At 39.2% G+C, this 13,888-nt stretch overlaps 1 protein-coding gene across 11 annotated transcripts in view; it reads right to left on the bottom strand.

The window, feature by feature from the left end:
• Nucleotides 1-2,166: 2,166 nt before the first annotated feature.
• Nucleotides 2,167-13,888, bottom strand: part of ARHGAP6 (Rho GTPase activating protein 6) — a 348,894-nt gene continuing 337,172 nt past the window's right edge. For all 11 annotated transcript variants that reach the window (XM_068920657.1, XM_068920694.1, XM_068920678.1 and 8 more), the window contains 3 exons: nt 7,785-8,047; nt 6,066-6,146; nt 2,167-5,234 (listed from right to left, as the gene is read on the bottom strand). In XM_068920657.1, coding sequence (XP_068776758.1) covers nt 4,528-5,234; nt 6,066-6,146; nt 7,785-8,047 — 1,051 coding nt within the window. In that variant the 3' untranslated portion in view covers nt 2,167-4,527. The remainder of the gene's footprint in view (nt 5,235-6,065; nt 6,147-7,784; nt 8,048-13,888) is intronic.

Raw genomic sequence — 13,888 nt, 5'->3', positions numbered from 1 at the left:
ATTTTACCTTGGCTGATTCCTATGAAACAACAGAAACAACAATAACCACAAAAATTCAAACCTTTTAAACATAAATTCCAGCCCATTGTACCCTGTCATTTCAATGGCACAGACATTTTGCACGGTATTAAGTTGTGCTATGTTAGGAGCCTAGGCCCCTACATAGGTAGCAGATCAATTTAGAGTTTTCAAGCACCCAAGCTAACAGTTGAATTTGCTTAGATTTGTAACACAAAGCCAACCTCAAACGCTTGGCGAAGCTCTTGCCACCACATTTAACTGTCAAGTGCCGCAGTTTCATGAGTAGTTTAAACAGAGCTCCCTGCAGGTTGCTGCCAGGAGGAATGGCAAGTCCCACCCTCCTCTCCCTCCACCACCTGTGGACCCTGTCCACTCCTCCTTTGTGCCTACCACGTGTGTCAAACACTGAGCTACCAGAAATTTATGTCTTCCTTGTGCAGGGCAAGTTTCAGTCAGAGTAACAAGCCCTAGGAATCCTCCCACGGCTACCCAATTGCAAAAGCTGAGGTAAGGGATGCGGTAGGTGGATGAGGAAGACCTGCAAGGAGGAGGAGCTGGCAATTTCCCCCTGAGCTGCAGAGCATGGTCTTGGATCAGGTGAGTCAACTGTGCATCTACATCTTGTTTTCAAAGATGGCAGCAACTGCTATCTATTTATTTATTCAGTAATGCACCATTTTAAGTTCTGAGCATTGACAACATTTCAGCCTAGATCGATGGCCACCTTCTAGCTCCTCAGAAGTGCACTAGCACTAACCCTTGCTAGTGTCACATCCCCCAAAACAACTGCCCCAGGCTCTGGGAGTATCTAACTGTTCATTGATTTGTCCTCCCAACACTTTGTTTTTCTTTCTGTATCTTAAGATACAGATGTCAATAAGGACACGAAGTATGTGCTGTGGGTGGGGAATGGGCTGAAGCTGGACTTTCCCAGTGAGGGACCCATGTGGAAGTTTAGCTTGGGAGAACGGCCCTCAGCCGCAGTGTGGGCACCATGTTGAGTCTCAAAGCACTACTGAAGATTATCACATACAGACGGGGTACGAGAGTCAGAGTGAAACTTGCCAATGTGTTGAGGATGAGTTTCTATCCCTGTAACAGCAAGCAACGGATACTGGAAAATTATGAATACCAAATTTACCTCATGGTAAGTCTGTCTGGAAAAAATGAGTGCCTAAATAACTAAAATGATTCCAGATTCTGCTATAAGACATTGCAGCTCTGAATCATAGACTTTCACCTTGGAATATGGACCTTCCTTGTCCTAAATCTGGTTGATAACATAAGATTTTTTTAGTTTCATAGACCTACTTTCAATCAAATTCAAACAAATCAGTGATTTTTAAAGAAAATTTGAGTTTTATTAATGCTAGATTTACTGTGCCATATACATTTCATTACAAACTACTTTGGCTTCAGGATGTTAATATATTTTTACACATCACCATAGTCTTTGGCCAGAAATTCTCCTTTGTAGTGAGGTCTTCTTCACTTTCCTTTCCTACACTGCAGGCATGAAAATCTTCCTTCAGACTCCAGACACCACCAACTTCTGGATGTGGTAAGGGAAAGAGGGTCTTATGTATCACCTCTGCTGTATAAACCCCAAACTTTATCCAGTATGTGTGACTCCCGTTTCACACACTTATTCTTCCTATGTTCTAGTACTTCCTGTTATAAACACTTCCTTCTCGAGGAGTTTCAAACAGCTCACTATGGTGTTTTTTTTTTTTCGGTTTTGTTCTTTGGGGTTTTGGGGGCAGGGAAGGCAGGGGTGAAGGAGGGAGCAAGGAGGATGCAGGTCTGCCGGACTCTTTGATAGATCTTTCAAAATGTTACTTTTTCCTCAAAGCAGTTTCCCTAAGTCTAATAGTCTCCCAAGCTTCCAACTAAAGCAAACGGGCTTTAGCTCTAGCCCAGCTCTACTCCTAGCACGTATTGCTGAAAAGCCTGAACTTCCCACAATGCTACCTAAATTTAAACAGCTAGAATAACCTTTCTGTGGCAACAGGAAAGTGCTGGGTCTTAGATATGTATGCAAGAGGGACAACTTAACACCATTACATCCCTAAATGCTTGTAATAATTTTGCTCTGTTCTGTTCAGATGAAAATAGCAGACAGAAATGATGTAATCTTGGCAAGTGTTATTTTTAATTTCTCAAAATTTATTCCGTAACTATTTTCTTCCAAGCCTCTGTATGCTGAAGCGTGTACAGTCAAGGCTGTCCTCCAGCAGTGATTTGCATTTTTGTTCTATTTTTGCATAAAACGCATATAGGTGGTAATATACACATATATACAGATATATACAGAGATCGGTACTGGTAAAAAGCAATCTCTTCATGAAGCTGAGATATCAGTATAAGTATTTCACTGAAAAATATTTACATGTGCAGGTGCTTCTATATTTAGAGAGGGATTTAAAATGGAGAGATGGATGTCTATAGAAAAGAGCATCTTCTGCCGGAGGATTTAAACTATGTCTTTTTTGAAGACTACTGTGGTAAGTTTAATTCATTGTAGCAAATATGCATCAAGCCTGGGATGACTCTGGGACAAGAGCAAGTCCTGAAGGTGGCTTGTGAGAGCTCTTTTGTGCCCTTGCTGATATGCCACTATCTTTTATATTGGGATTTTTTTTTTTTGGTAATAAAATAACAGAGAGTTGCTGCAAAAAGCTACATGCAAGACTCTCTCCCTATCGCATCTGGCAACTAGATGCTATTTGGAAAAGCCTTATAGCCACCAGAAGCACAGAGCTGAGATTTGTTTTGAATGCCATATTCATAAAAAGAGCTGACCAGCCTGACAGTAACACAGTGGCCAAAGTCCAACTCCTGCTCCTTTTCTTTTGGGTTGGTGCTATTATCTTATTACTTGGAAAAATGGAGATGATGGGTAGGCTTTTTTTATGATGCATTTTAAACCCCAAAACTCAAGTAAAACCATAGTTCTTGCATGTTTTAGTCATATTTGAAAGTAGCTATTAACTTCCCAAATCTTTAGAATGTTTTGGAAATATGTACTCAAGAAATATAATAAAGCGCATTAATTTTTTACATAATGCTTATTTTAAAAAAAAGCTAAATTATGCTCATTATTTTGCTTAGATTTTTATTCCATCATTATGGCACAAGAGAGAACTTAAAGACAACATCACTGAATAAGTCTTCAACTCCATTAAGACTAGTATGTTTTATAAAATTTTTTGATATGATACACTTTCCCTTATCAAGTGATAAAAAGAATTCTCCTAGAATACTGAAGTACATTGCCACCTGCTGGCCATAAACATTTCTGCAATTAAAAAACACCAGAATGTGTGTAACATCAACATTTAACAACGCAACATACAGTTATTGAAAAAGTACTATTTCCTCAGACTTTGGCACAATATTTATAGAAACGCAGCTGTGAGCTTCTCCAAATGTCACATTCATCTCTGAAATTCTGCGTGACTCCCTTTTGTAAGTATCCTTCTGTCTTTAAAGCTTTTCTTTGTTTTGTCTAACTTTCTTAATGCTGAAGCTTTGTTATTTTAAAGGAAAAGCCATATTCTTTCTCAGTCACTACACAACTTGCTTAATTTACTGGGTTTGACTTTCTAAAATTGGATTTCTAATTTGGATTCCAGTTTATTCTTTTAGAACAATACATAAAATCATACATTTATAAATACATATATTATATACTGTATACATAAAATTGCTGTTCTTCTAGATTGGGATGGCAGATCTTTGCACAACATCATTTAGTTGGTTTAGGCACGGCCTTGCTCTTAACTGAGTCTCTGAATTGCTTCCTATCAGAATCTAAAAAAATATTTTTACAATCTTGTATCAAATTTTAATTTTGTTTGCAAATATATTTATAAGAAAAAATATTTGGTATTTTCCCCTCTAGCTCACTACTACCCTTATAAAATATATGGCTTTTCATGTTCCACCCTATTTTAGCGTTTTTCCATAGGCAGTGAAAAGAAGGACAATTTCCCCCTTTAACAGATTTTTTTTTAATAAGCACAGAAACCAGCTTGTGCACTTTCTATAGAATTCCAATGCACATCACGGTAATGTAAGTGCAGTGATTTAAAAAAAAAAAGAGCAGTCATGATTGATTGACATCTGCATATGAAAACATAATATATGATTATCATACAATACCCATTACAGAATATACAACCATCAGAACTGCAGATATATAAATATACTTTTAGCAACATCAAAGCAATAGTTTTATCTTATACACAGCATATGCATACAGAGTTATTACACTAAAATTTTCATCTTGCTTTTCTTTCTTAAAAGGCTGCAAAACAGGAACGTACTGTATTTGTAAATGGACTGCTCGACAGTGCTGTTAAGAAATTAAAGTGAACGAAGTTAAAAAAAATTATATGTAATTTAGTTGGTATAAAACAAGCTAGCTCTCGTTTTCCAATGTCACTGTTGCTTTCCTATGAGAGGCGGGGGCGCAGGTACGACCGGCAGTTCTGCAGAGTCTGATCATACAAGGGTTTCCGGGAGGGCGTCAGGGTTATCAGCGGATAAAAGCTCCCAGATTTGCCACCTCTCTCTTTGCCAATCATGCCAGTCCGGCTCGGAAACGTTTGTACTGTTCTGCGTATGAGCTGCCGTGGAATAGACGTTAGCCACCGGGGTCTGCGGGGCCGGCCGCTCCCGCCTGGAGGTGGCCGACGCAGGCGTGGGGGCTGCCGGCCCTCCCGCTGCTCTGGTCCCTGAACCTTTGCCCGGTCTCTGATGCCTCCACAAGAAGTGCAGCGTGGAGGAGACGCTTGGTCGCTGCGAGGGTGCAGAGCTCGTTTTGGCGGGGCCGGGGTACGGGGGGGGCGGCCTCTCTTTTCTGCAGGAGGCCTTGGCTGAGCTTTGCAAACAACCCGGCTTCGAGTCATGCTCAGTGAGGTCCTCTGCACTGCTTAAAGTCAAGTGCCGCTCAGCTTTCGAATGTGACTGCTCTGAACTGCGGCTGCCCGCTTCGATCTGCGGGTTGCTGCACACTCGAGACACCGTGGGACGGAGCTTACACTCGGGGATGGCAGCCGTGGTTTGACTCCTTCGCATGACCTGCCTGCCGCTGTCCAATTCGGAGGAGCTGCCCTGCCACCGAGGAGAATACATGGAGAGGTTCCCTTGGGAAAGAGAGCACTGTCCGGGTCGCAGCAAGCTACTTTCATAAATGTTTCCGTAAGAACCTGGTGGCCAGAGCGAGAAAGAGAACATCAGTCTGTCTGCCACAGAAGCGTTTGCGTGACGTTTTAAAGGGTTACTGCTTTTTCCCTGCATCATATAGCAGAAGAGAGTGGCGGGCCTTTAACCCTCCGGCTCTGTGATAAAGGGTTGCAGCCTCGCTACTGGCTGGACCTGGGGACACGGAGCAGCAGCCCTGCATCTGTCCGGCTACCACATCCAGCAGCCTCTAACATTTATGCTCTGAACTATGTCTACTGTATTACTGGGTGACTTTAGTACTTCGCTCTTACATAAAGCCATACAGTACTTAACATCTCTCAAATGCTGGAACAGGCAGAAGTGTTTTAATCGCACAGTTCCTCTATGACGTGGGTGCAGATGGGAGAAAAGCAAAGGCAGAAAGGGCCGGTGAGTTGTGAAGGCTACACTGGCCAGAGGCAGAGCCACAGTCCCGGTCTTCCAACCTCACAGGCCGTGCTTATGTCATTACTGCGAGCGCTCTCAAATCCCCACGAGGCTTCTACCTTTTAATGACTTTTAGAACTTAAACTTTTTAAAAGTAATTTTAAAATGACTTTTAAATTATCTCGTGACAATTTGAAATGCCGCTGCATTTGTATAACCATTCTGCTTCTCAGTATTTTATTGAACAGCCACCTTTTCAAAATAAATAAAGTTGAAGATCTTAAAAGTAGTTTAAGTACGTGTTTAACGCTGGGCAACATGAATTCTCCCATCGGTTTCACTGGGATTTCTCAAGGCGTATAAAGCTACGAATGTGTTTGTATCATCTTTGCTAGATTTGGGCTTAAAACTTCTGAGAAACATCTGACCTGTCATTGCTGGATCTTTGCAGCCACTTTTCAGCGTTGAATGCCAGGTACCCCAGATATCAAAATGATCTTCTGAAACATCTGAATAACAAAAAGAGCAGGAAGAAGATTATTAATCAATCCCTTTAGAGGCATTACTTAGAAACATACAACTGGAATAATATGTCAAACTGAAAAAAAATTTTGTGTAACATATCAGAACTGTTGACATATACTAGCATCCGGCTTAGTATGCGCCTGGCACAAACAGACCAAATGTATTGATGTTAATTGGTGTTTCAGGCTTAGATTTTGTGATGAATTCTGTGAAGACACCTGAATTTGCTGTAAGAGTAGAATTTTCCTCAAGTCCACTGCCTTCCTGAAGTCAATGGCAAAATTTGACCAAGAACAGGAGGATGTGATAAACAGAAGTTGTTTGTGTGCTGTTTAATGGGAAGAATGACAAAGCTCTCTCAGGCAGCTCAGCAAGCAAAGATGAAAATCTACAGTACACTGCTGCAAACTTAGAGAGACATGAAAGAAAAGACACAGAAAGCTACAGAGTGGTCAGCCTACAGTGCTACTGTAAGGCTTGCTCTAGCTACCTGCAATGTCACTTGCTTCTTACAATGCAGTGCCGCCACTTATTGCAGTTTCAATGCAGTGCACACATCAGACATTGTGCTGGATTATATTATCAGCCTTTTGCTGATTCCATCTGGCACTAAAGAGATTTCCTGATTCTTCTTGCTCCAGTATCATAGACATGCATATTAAAGTCCAAAAGATGGTTAATACATTAAAACTTTGTATTATTTCCTGTTTATAACTTAGTAGAAACCTGATCAAATTTTGAAAGCTATTCAGAGCTTCAGATACGTAACACAGAAGACAAAAGCCCAGTGGCAATTACAAAGCATCTAATTGAGATAATTGTCTAAATCCCATCAATTCCAAAGGAAATCAAGTCCCTAACCAGTATCTCTAAAGTAAAATGATTTTAAAAATACCACCAAAAAGCTATCTGTGTCCCTAAGAACTAAAATAGTCCTTAAACTTTGGCTCAATATACATGCATGTCATGAATTTAATTATTAATTATTTTGACATTTTTAACTGAAAAGCATCCTGAAGTGCTGATGAGCTATCAGCTGAAACCACAGCTTTTTACAGAACATACCATTCAGATGTGCACTCCCTAGATAGGTATGGAAATTATGGACTCCTGCACTAGTACTGTTAAGTGTGTAATTGGTAACAGATGTACAGCTGTGCAGCTGTCATGCAAAGAAACGGAGTCGAGGTCATCTTTTTCAAATGGAGAAAATTTGGAACTTGGAAGTTTTTAAGTCTCAGATTTTCCCAATGTCTGGAGCATAACCTCTCAGACGTAAAGCCTACTGAGCAGGACTAGAGATAAGTCTCTGCCATGCTGGCACACAAAGGCTGAAGAACAGGATTTGTAGAGTTCTATTTTCCTAAAAAATAGCTCAACTTCTGAGAAATGTCATACCAAAAGCACCCCTGACCGCTGGCTCAGCTGAGAAGGAGGGTTGAGCACAGAGCCGTTAAGGCTCACCATAAAAAAAGGAAGTTGGTCAACAATGTCTTGTGAGGTTCTTCCACTACTGCTCCTCAATTCCCAGCAGCTGACATTAGAGAGAAGACAGTTTTCAATTATTTTAGAAATACCCACTGTTCACTGAGGAAGAGGAACATAACTAGGATATACTCTACCTTTTCCAGCCTGTGATGCAGAAGAATTCTCTTTTGTCTTAGGCTGCAAATGACCAACCAGGGTGTACTGTTCAGGTACCTTATACAGCTTGTCTGGACTGAGGGTAACCTCTTCTTGTGTTGCCACCAGCGAGCGTTCAGACAGTACCGGGGAGTTGTTGTCGTAAGGGGAGACATCTCCGCTTGAAGCTTTGTTGGAATCTGTGGAAGAATGTCTTCCTCCCGTGGAGTAGGAGCCTTCTGACCGCAGCATCTCAGGGCTTCTGTAAGATTTCGATAAACAAACTATTGTTAATGAGAAATGTCTTATGGTCACAGCTACAGGTGCAGTTTGATACCATACAAATAAAATTAAACGTTACCACTGAAATGAAAACACTTTAGAAGCAATACAGAGGTGAATTTTCCACGAGTAAAAACTTCTGCCATGAAGTGGCCAGCAGAGGCCACTAAAAAATCAAAAAATGATGCTATCAAGAAAGAAAGAAAGAAAACAAAACCCACACAACTGCACAGTTCACCACAGGAAATTAAACAATGAATCAATTCCTTATGTTACCTTGGCAATTTTGCTTGTTGCAACAATAAATCTGAGGATATGTTAGGGAAGACTAGTGTGATGATAAACAGTATGGAAAAGATCCCTTCTTCCATTCTAAAGTAATATATATCAAGGAAATCAGAAACTTAGCTCATCTCACAGTGGGAAGGACCCTCTTCCTAGAGCCATCACAAGGTAAATATTCTACAGAGGACAGATAGATATATGTACAGGATTTCTGATTGGGGAAACAAACAACTACCTTGGCTGATAACTTCAACCGCCTCTTTCACCATTTTACTTCTCACATTACCAACACCACAGCCTGCCTTTTCGACAAAAAAGAAAAAAAGACAAAAAATGACCATACCAAAAAGTACAGCCCAGGCTCAGAGAGACAATTCTCAGTTTTAGCGTGTGTTGGGAACACTGAAGGAGATCTCTTGAACTGTTAAAGTTTACTGCTTAGACATCAGGCATGCTGGGAGTCACTGAAGCTTCAAGTGACTATGCAAAAATACTCTGTAAACAAATATATTTTTTCTTATTGGTCCTCCTTAATTTATATCTTTTACTACTCATTTTTCATTTCTCTGAACCTTAATCTTGGTTTCTTAGATGCTTATCTGTTGCTTACTCTTCTCCTGAGTCAAATACTTATCTCAGTGACTTCTCATTAATATCTGGTCCGATTATGTGTGATACGACGGTGGCTCATTCTTGTAACGTGTACTGAAAAAGGTCAGTCCTCCTCAGAATGAAAGCCAAATAGAGCTTGAACTGAGAGAACAGCCTGAGCACATTATTTGTTATGGAACAATAGCCATCTTTCCAGACAAATGAAATACAACTGAAGAAGGAAAATAAAGAAAATATACAGTGGTAAAACAGCCTAGCCACAGCAGACTAAAGATTAATACACAAATAATGACAAAACTTATCATGACTGTCAAGTTTTTTTTTTCTCCTGGCAGATTTATAACTGCTATGCCCCAAAACATAACTTACATGCACCAAACAGAATAATAATTATGTTTTTCAACATTCCTGTTCTTCAGTATAAAAACAAGCATAAAGTGTGGGGATTGAATTAATTAAGGTTACTCCTAGTTAACTCCCAGCAAGGAATCTATCCCTGAACTGATCCTGAACTCTAACTGGTGCCAGTTCACAAAACCAGAGCAGCTATTTTGGATAAGTAGAGTTGACCTAGGCTTTCCAGTGGGGTTGGTACAGTAATGCTGGGGAGTCATTAAGAAAAACTCTAAAGCATGCCTCAGCTACGTAAGCGCAGGAACTTTAGCTACCTCCTAGCTGAAGACATTCCCACGGTGAAATGATTTACAAATAGCCACACACTCATGAGTTACTGTCTTTAAAGTATGCAAAATTATATCACAAATTCATCTCCTTCCTTCTTTTTCTCTCTTTTGTCCCTTAATTCTCTTTCTCTCCTCTTAAGTTTTGGAAAAAACTGTGCAGGGAATATGAGTTAAGAAAAGAAGCACTTAAGCAGTGTCTCAGGAATTTTAGAAAAGTCAAAAAGACCTCAGAGGAAAGGGAAGAACTGTGGATATCTGTAGATTTCCTGTGAACATATGCCTTTCTCTCCAGCTTTTTCATCCTGTTAACACATGAACCTACTTAACACTAACAGTGAAGCCAGTAAGGCTTACCACATGTAAATCTTCGCAGAATCAAAACCTAACTATGCCTCACAGGAAAAAGACAGAGTTATAACACCATTTAGGCACGGCAAGGTAACACAAGGAACGAGGGGAAATGGAAATGCAAATGAAATAACATGGGAACATAAATTAGAGCTTTGTGAAATATTGCATTAATGTCTTACCTTGAATGATCTGTTATAGTCTACCTCTTCTCAAGACAGAGCTCCTGATACAAATCTACTTAAATGGAAACTGTCAAGTCTTTGGAAAGGTCCAAATGTTCAAGTCTCTAACCTCTTTTACAGTGTCCGCTAGCAAATCCATGCAATTATTTATATGTAGCACCATTTTCAAACTTGATTAGAGAAAATAGTTTTAAAAATGAAATAAAATGCTTGTAGACTTGAACAATACTACTATAATAAACTGCCACATGTACAAATAGATAGAATAGTTTGAAGTTGGAAATGGATCTCATTTTCAGCTTTAAGATACTTATTAATAACATAAAACATAATTTGCAAAAGATGTCAGCCCACATCTTTCCAAATAAAGAATGAATTCCCATATATTCCTTAAAACAAAACTTCTGCATATGCTTGGTTTAGAGTTTGAGTTCATTAGCAAATGGTTATTTCCTAAAATTCAAAATTAACCTTCCCGTGGGTAGTTATGGGATACTCTACCCACACACTGGAGAAAAAATAAATACAGAGGTAAATGTAAATACTGCTCAGTATACATGCACTCCTATACATCTAAAATGTATTATTAAACATGGGAAATGGGAAGGCAAGTAAAATATTTTCTACAGGTTATGAACTAGGTTAACGATAAAACAAGTGGTTAGGTATAAGCATCAGCATCAGACTGCAAGCTTTGAAAGCTACTAAAGTAGCTTATGCCACATTTTTTCAAAAATACTATTTCAAATTCCAAACCAAAAATCAACAATTCTTCTATGAAGAAATCCTGTTTTTTTTTCCTTTGTAACTGACATCCTTCTGAATTTATGCTATCCACCACAGTCTATGAGCATAGGTGAACTGCAAAAATATTAATTATACTTCTACTGAGGATATTTCTGTGTTTCCACTGGCATTAGGGTCATCAAAATAGGAAAATGCTTTTTGGTTTTGGCAGATAACCATTCCTGCTATATCTTAAGGCTTCTGTGAGGGAAAACAGTTTTGCCATATAAGAGGCAACCCATAGAATGGTTGCTTGGCAGCATGGAGGAGCAATTTCCACGTATATTTGCAACACATGTGCCAGCAACAAAATGGATTATTACAGGATTATGATATGGCTGCTACTCTAACAAGACAGAAGCCTCAGTGATTCGGGGAGCCTTTGCAGCCTTGAAAACTTTGTGTTGATGCATACCGCATGGCCTCATCTTGTGTCACAGGTTAGGATGAACTAAAACCCTTCATTGCCATCCAAAAGCGCTTGAAAAATCTCCAACTTTGAAACATGTTTACTCTAAGAGGACTACTAACTATGATAAACAACAATAATCATAAGAAACGGATTTTATTTTGTGGCAGTTTAAAGATGCTTTGCCTTACAGCTGGAAACCCCAAGTTTCATTGTCATCAAGCTACCATACAAAAAAGTTGGGAAAGTCATCCACAAAAGCAGACTTTATAATTGCTGCTAACAGTAATTAGTGCTTTAACATGACCGACTTCCATAAGCTCCCTGACACATCACTCATAATGCCCGACTCTTAAGAGAACTGGACAATAAAGTACATGTGATCTGTTGTCCTTTGAGGAGGAAAAGAGACTGCGTTTTTTATTAAATTAGAGCCAAGGGGGCATTTGCAATGTCATCAAAAGCAGAGATGTGAGGGCAATTGAGGAAACAGGACCTTCAGAAAAATTAGTGTGAGACGAAAGTCTTGAAGTTGTTTCCACACACTATGGTATGAAGCTGAATAGCTTCTTTTCTGATAAAGATTGTCTCAAGACTATGTAAAGTTTTCCATTCCAGTAATCCAAATTTGGAATCTAATCTTGAGCACGTGACCAGCAAAATCCCATGAGTAGTATAGATGTGTTTTGAAGGCTCATTTTATGACAGTTGGGCAAATATCTTCTTGTTCTCTGTTGCCTCCCACTTCTTACAGGAAAAATAATCAAAAAAAAGGGTTGTATGTAGCCACAAAACTGAGATTACGTTCCAAAATGGATTAATCTCTTAAGAGCATCGCACTCCTAGGGATAAGACTAAGCAAGAGTCCCTCTAATTGCCTAGAATATCTTAACCAATAACTTGCAATCACAGTGAAAACATATTTCATTAACATTAAGAATAAATCATTTACATGATAGCATAGTAGACGAAAAACGACAGCTTTTCCTATCTATCTCAGTGATATTTCAATCTGCCCATTACGGAAAATACAGTAAATAGGTACTAGAGTGCTATAGGTTCCTATTTGGTTGAGTAGTTTTCTTACAAAAACCCTTTGTTAGTTGGAACCAGCTTTGCACAGAAGATCCATTTTCTCCAGTAGGTGTGCACGTTGGCTGAAAAGTAAAGAAGCTCAGGGAAAAGTCAATTAACTTAGAGACTACTCTGAGTAGGATCTAATAACAATCCGTTACATCCACAACAGTTTGTGATATAAATTGATGCTCAATTAGTACATGTGAGACATGTGAATACATGTGTCTCCATATGATATAGATAGTGAAATCTACCATGAAGTTTTTCATTGGCTTGAGTTTGAAATAATACAATCATCCCAAACCAAAGGCTTAAACAAAGAAGCCTCTACAGAGTACTACATTACCATACATCGATTTGCAGTCGCTCTCCTGATCGTGGTCTTTGCCCATAGCAAATATGAAACAAGTGTGAAAATACGAAAGGTAACCCTAATTATCCTGCATTTATTGTGAACTAAATATACACACATGGGTAATTTTATCTGACAGAGATAAGCTAACTGAAATTACTTTGCATTTGTGGTACACTAAGAGAACACACACAGACAAATACCACAGATCAGATGATATGTGATAATTTGCTACTGCACGTTACGCGCTCATGTGGTTAAGCCAATAGACCAATAAAATCCTTTACAACACACAATACATTCTGCATGTATTTTTTTCAATTTTCATAATTAAAGAAGGCTTTTTTCCTCCTACATGGTAATTACACTATTTCTTTCATACCTCTTCCTGTAAAACTAGGCAAACTATTATGTTACATCTGACTGTATAATGTTCAGAGGGAGAGAAAAAAATCATAGTTACAGTATTGTAGAAATTCAATTTTAATTGTGTTCTGAATGTGCTAGACACTCTCCACGCACAGGAGGAGAAAACCCAATCTGTCCCAGAGAGTTTGGAGTCTCAGAAACCTCTTTAAACTGACCTAAAGCAACCTTGTCAAATTTTGTGATTTTAGGGTCTAGTATATTGGGACTCACTAGAATAAAGGCAATGACTGTGTGTACCGTGAGAAAACCAGGAATCCTGTTAATCCAAATGTATAAAGTCATAGCATTAAGGCACACAGGTGTAGGCATACATACACCATACACAAAGTTGGAATATAGTACATATCATAACTGCAGTAGTTACCGGTGCGATTTTTGTTTCTCTGTTTTTCTTCCACAAAGCATATGATTAAATAATGTCCAAAGACTCTCTATATCCCTTCCGTTGCAGCATTCGCCTTGTTTATAATGTCCTATCTCTGTCGGAAGTGTATACAATAGGAAGAGAACAACACACGGGTCAAGTGGCTAGCTGTGATTCTGTTAAGGCACTCTGGGGTGTGTTTCAAGGACACTAACGACAAGCCTCCTGTTTCTGAAGGCACAAGACGACAACAAACCCAAGACATGAGCCAGCAGATCACTAGAATACATC

Source organism: Struthio camelus, chromosome 1 (genome assembly GCF_040807025.1).
Source record: "Struthio camelus isolate bStrCam1 chromosome 1, bStrCam1.hap1, whole genome shotgun sequence".
Taxonomy (NCBI): domain Eukaryota; kingdom Metazoa; phylum Chordata; class Aves; order Struthioniformes; family Struthionidae; genus Struthio; species Struthio camelus.
This window is presented reverse-complemented; position numbering and strand designations above follow the sequence as displayed.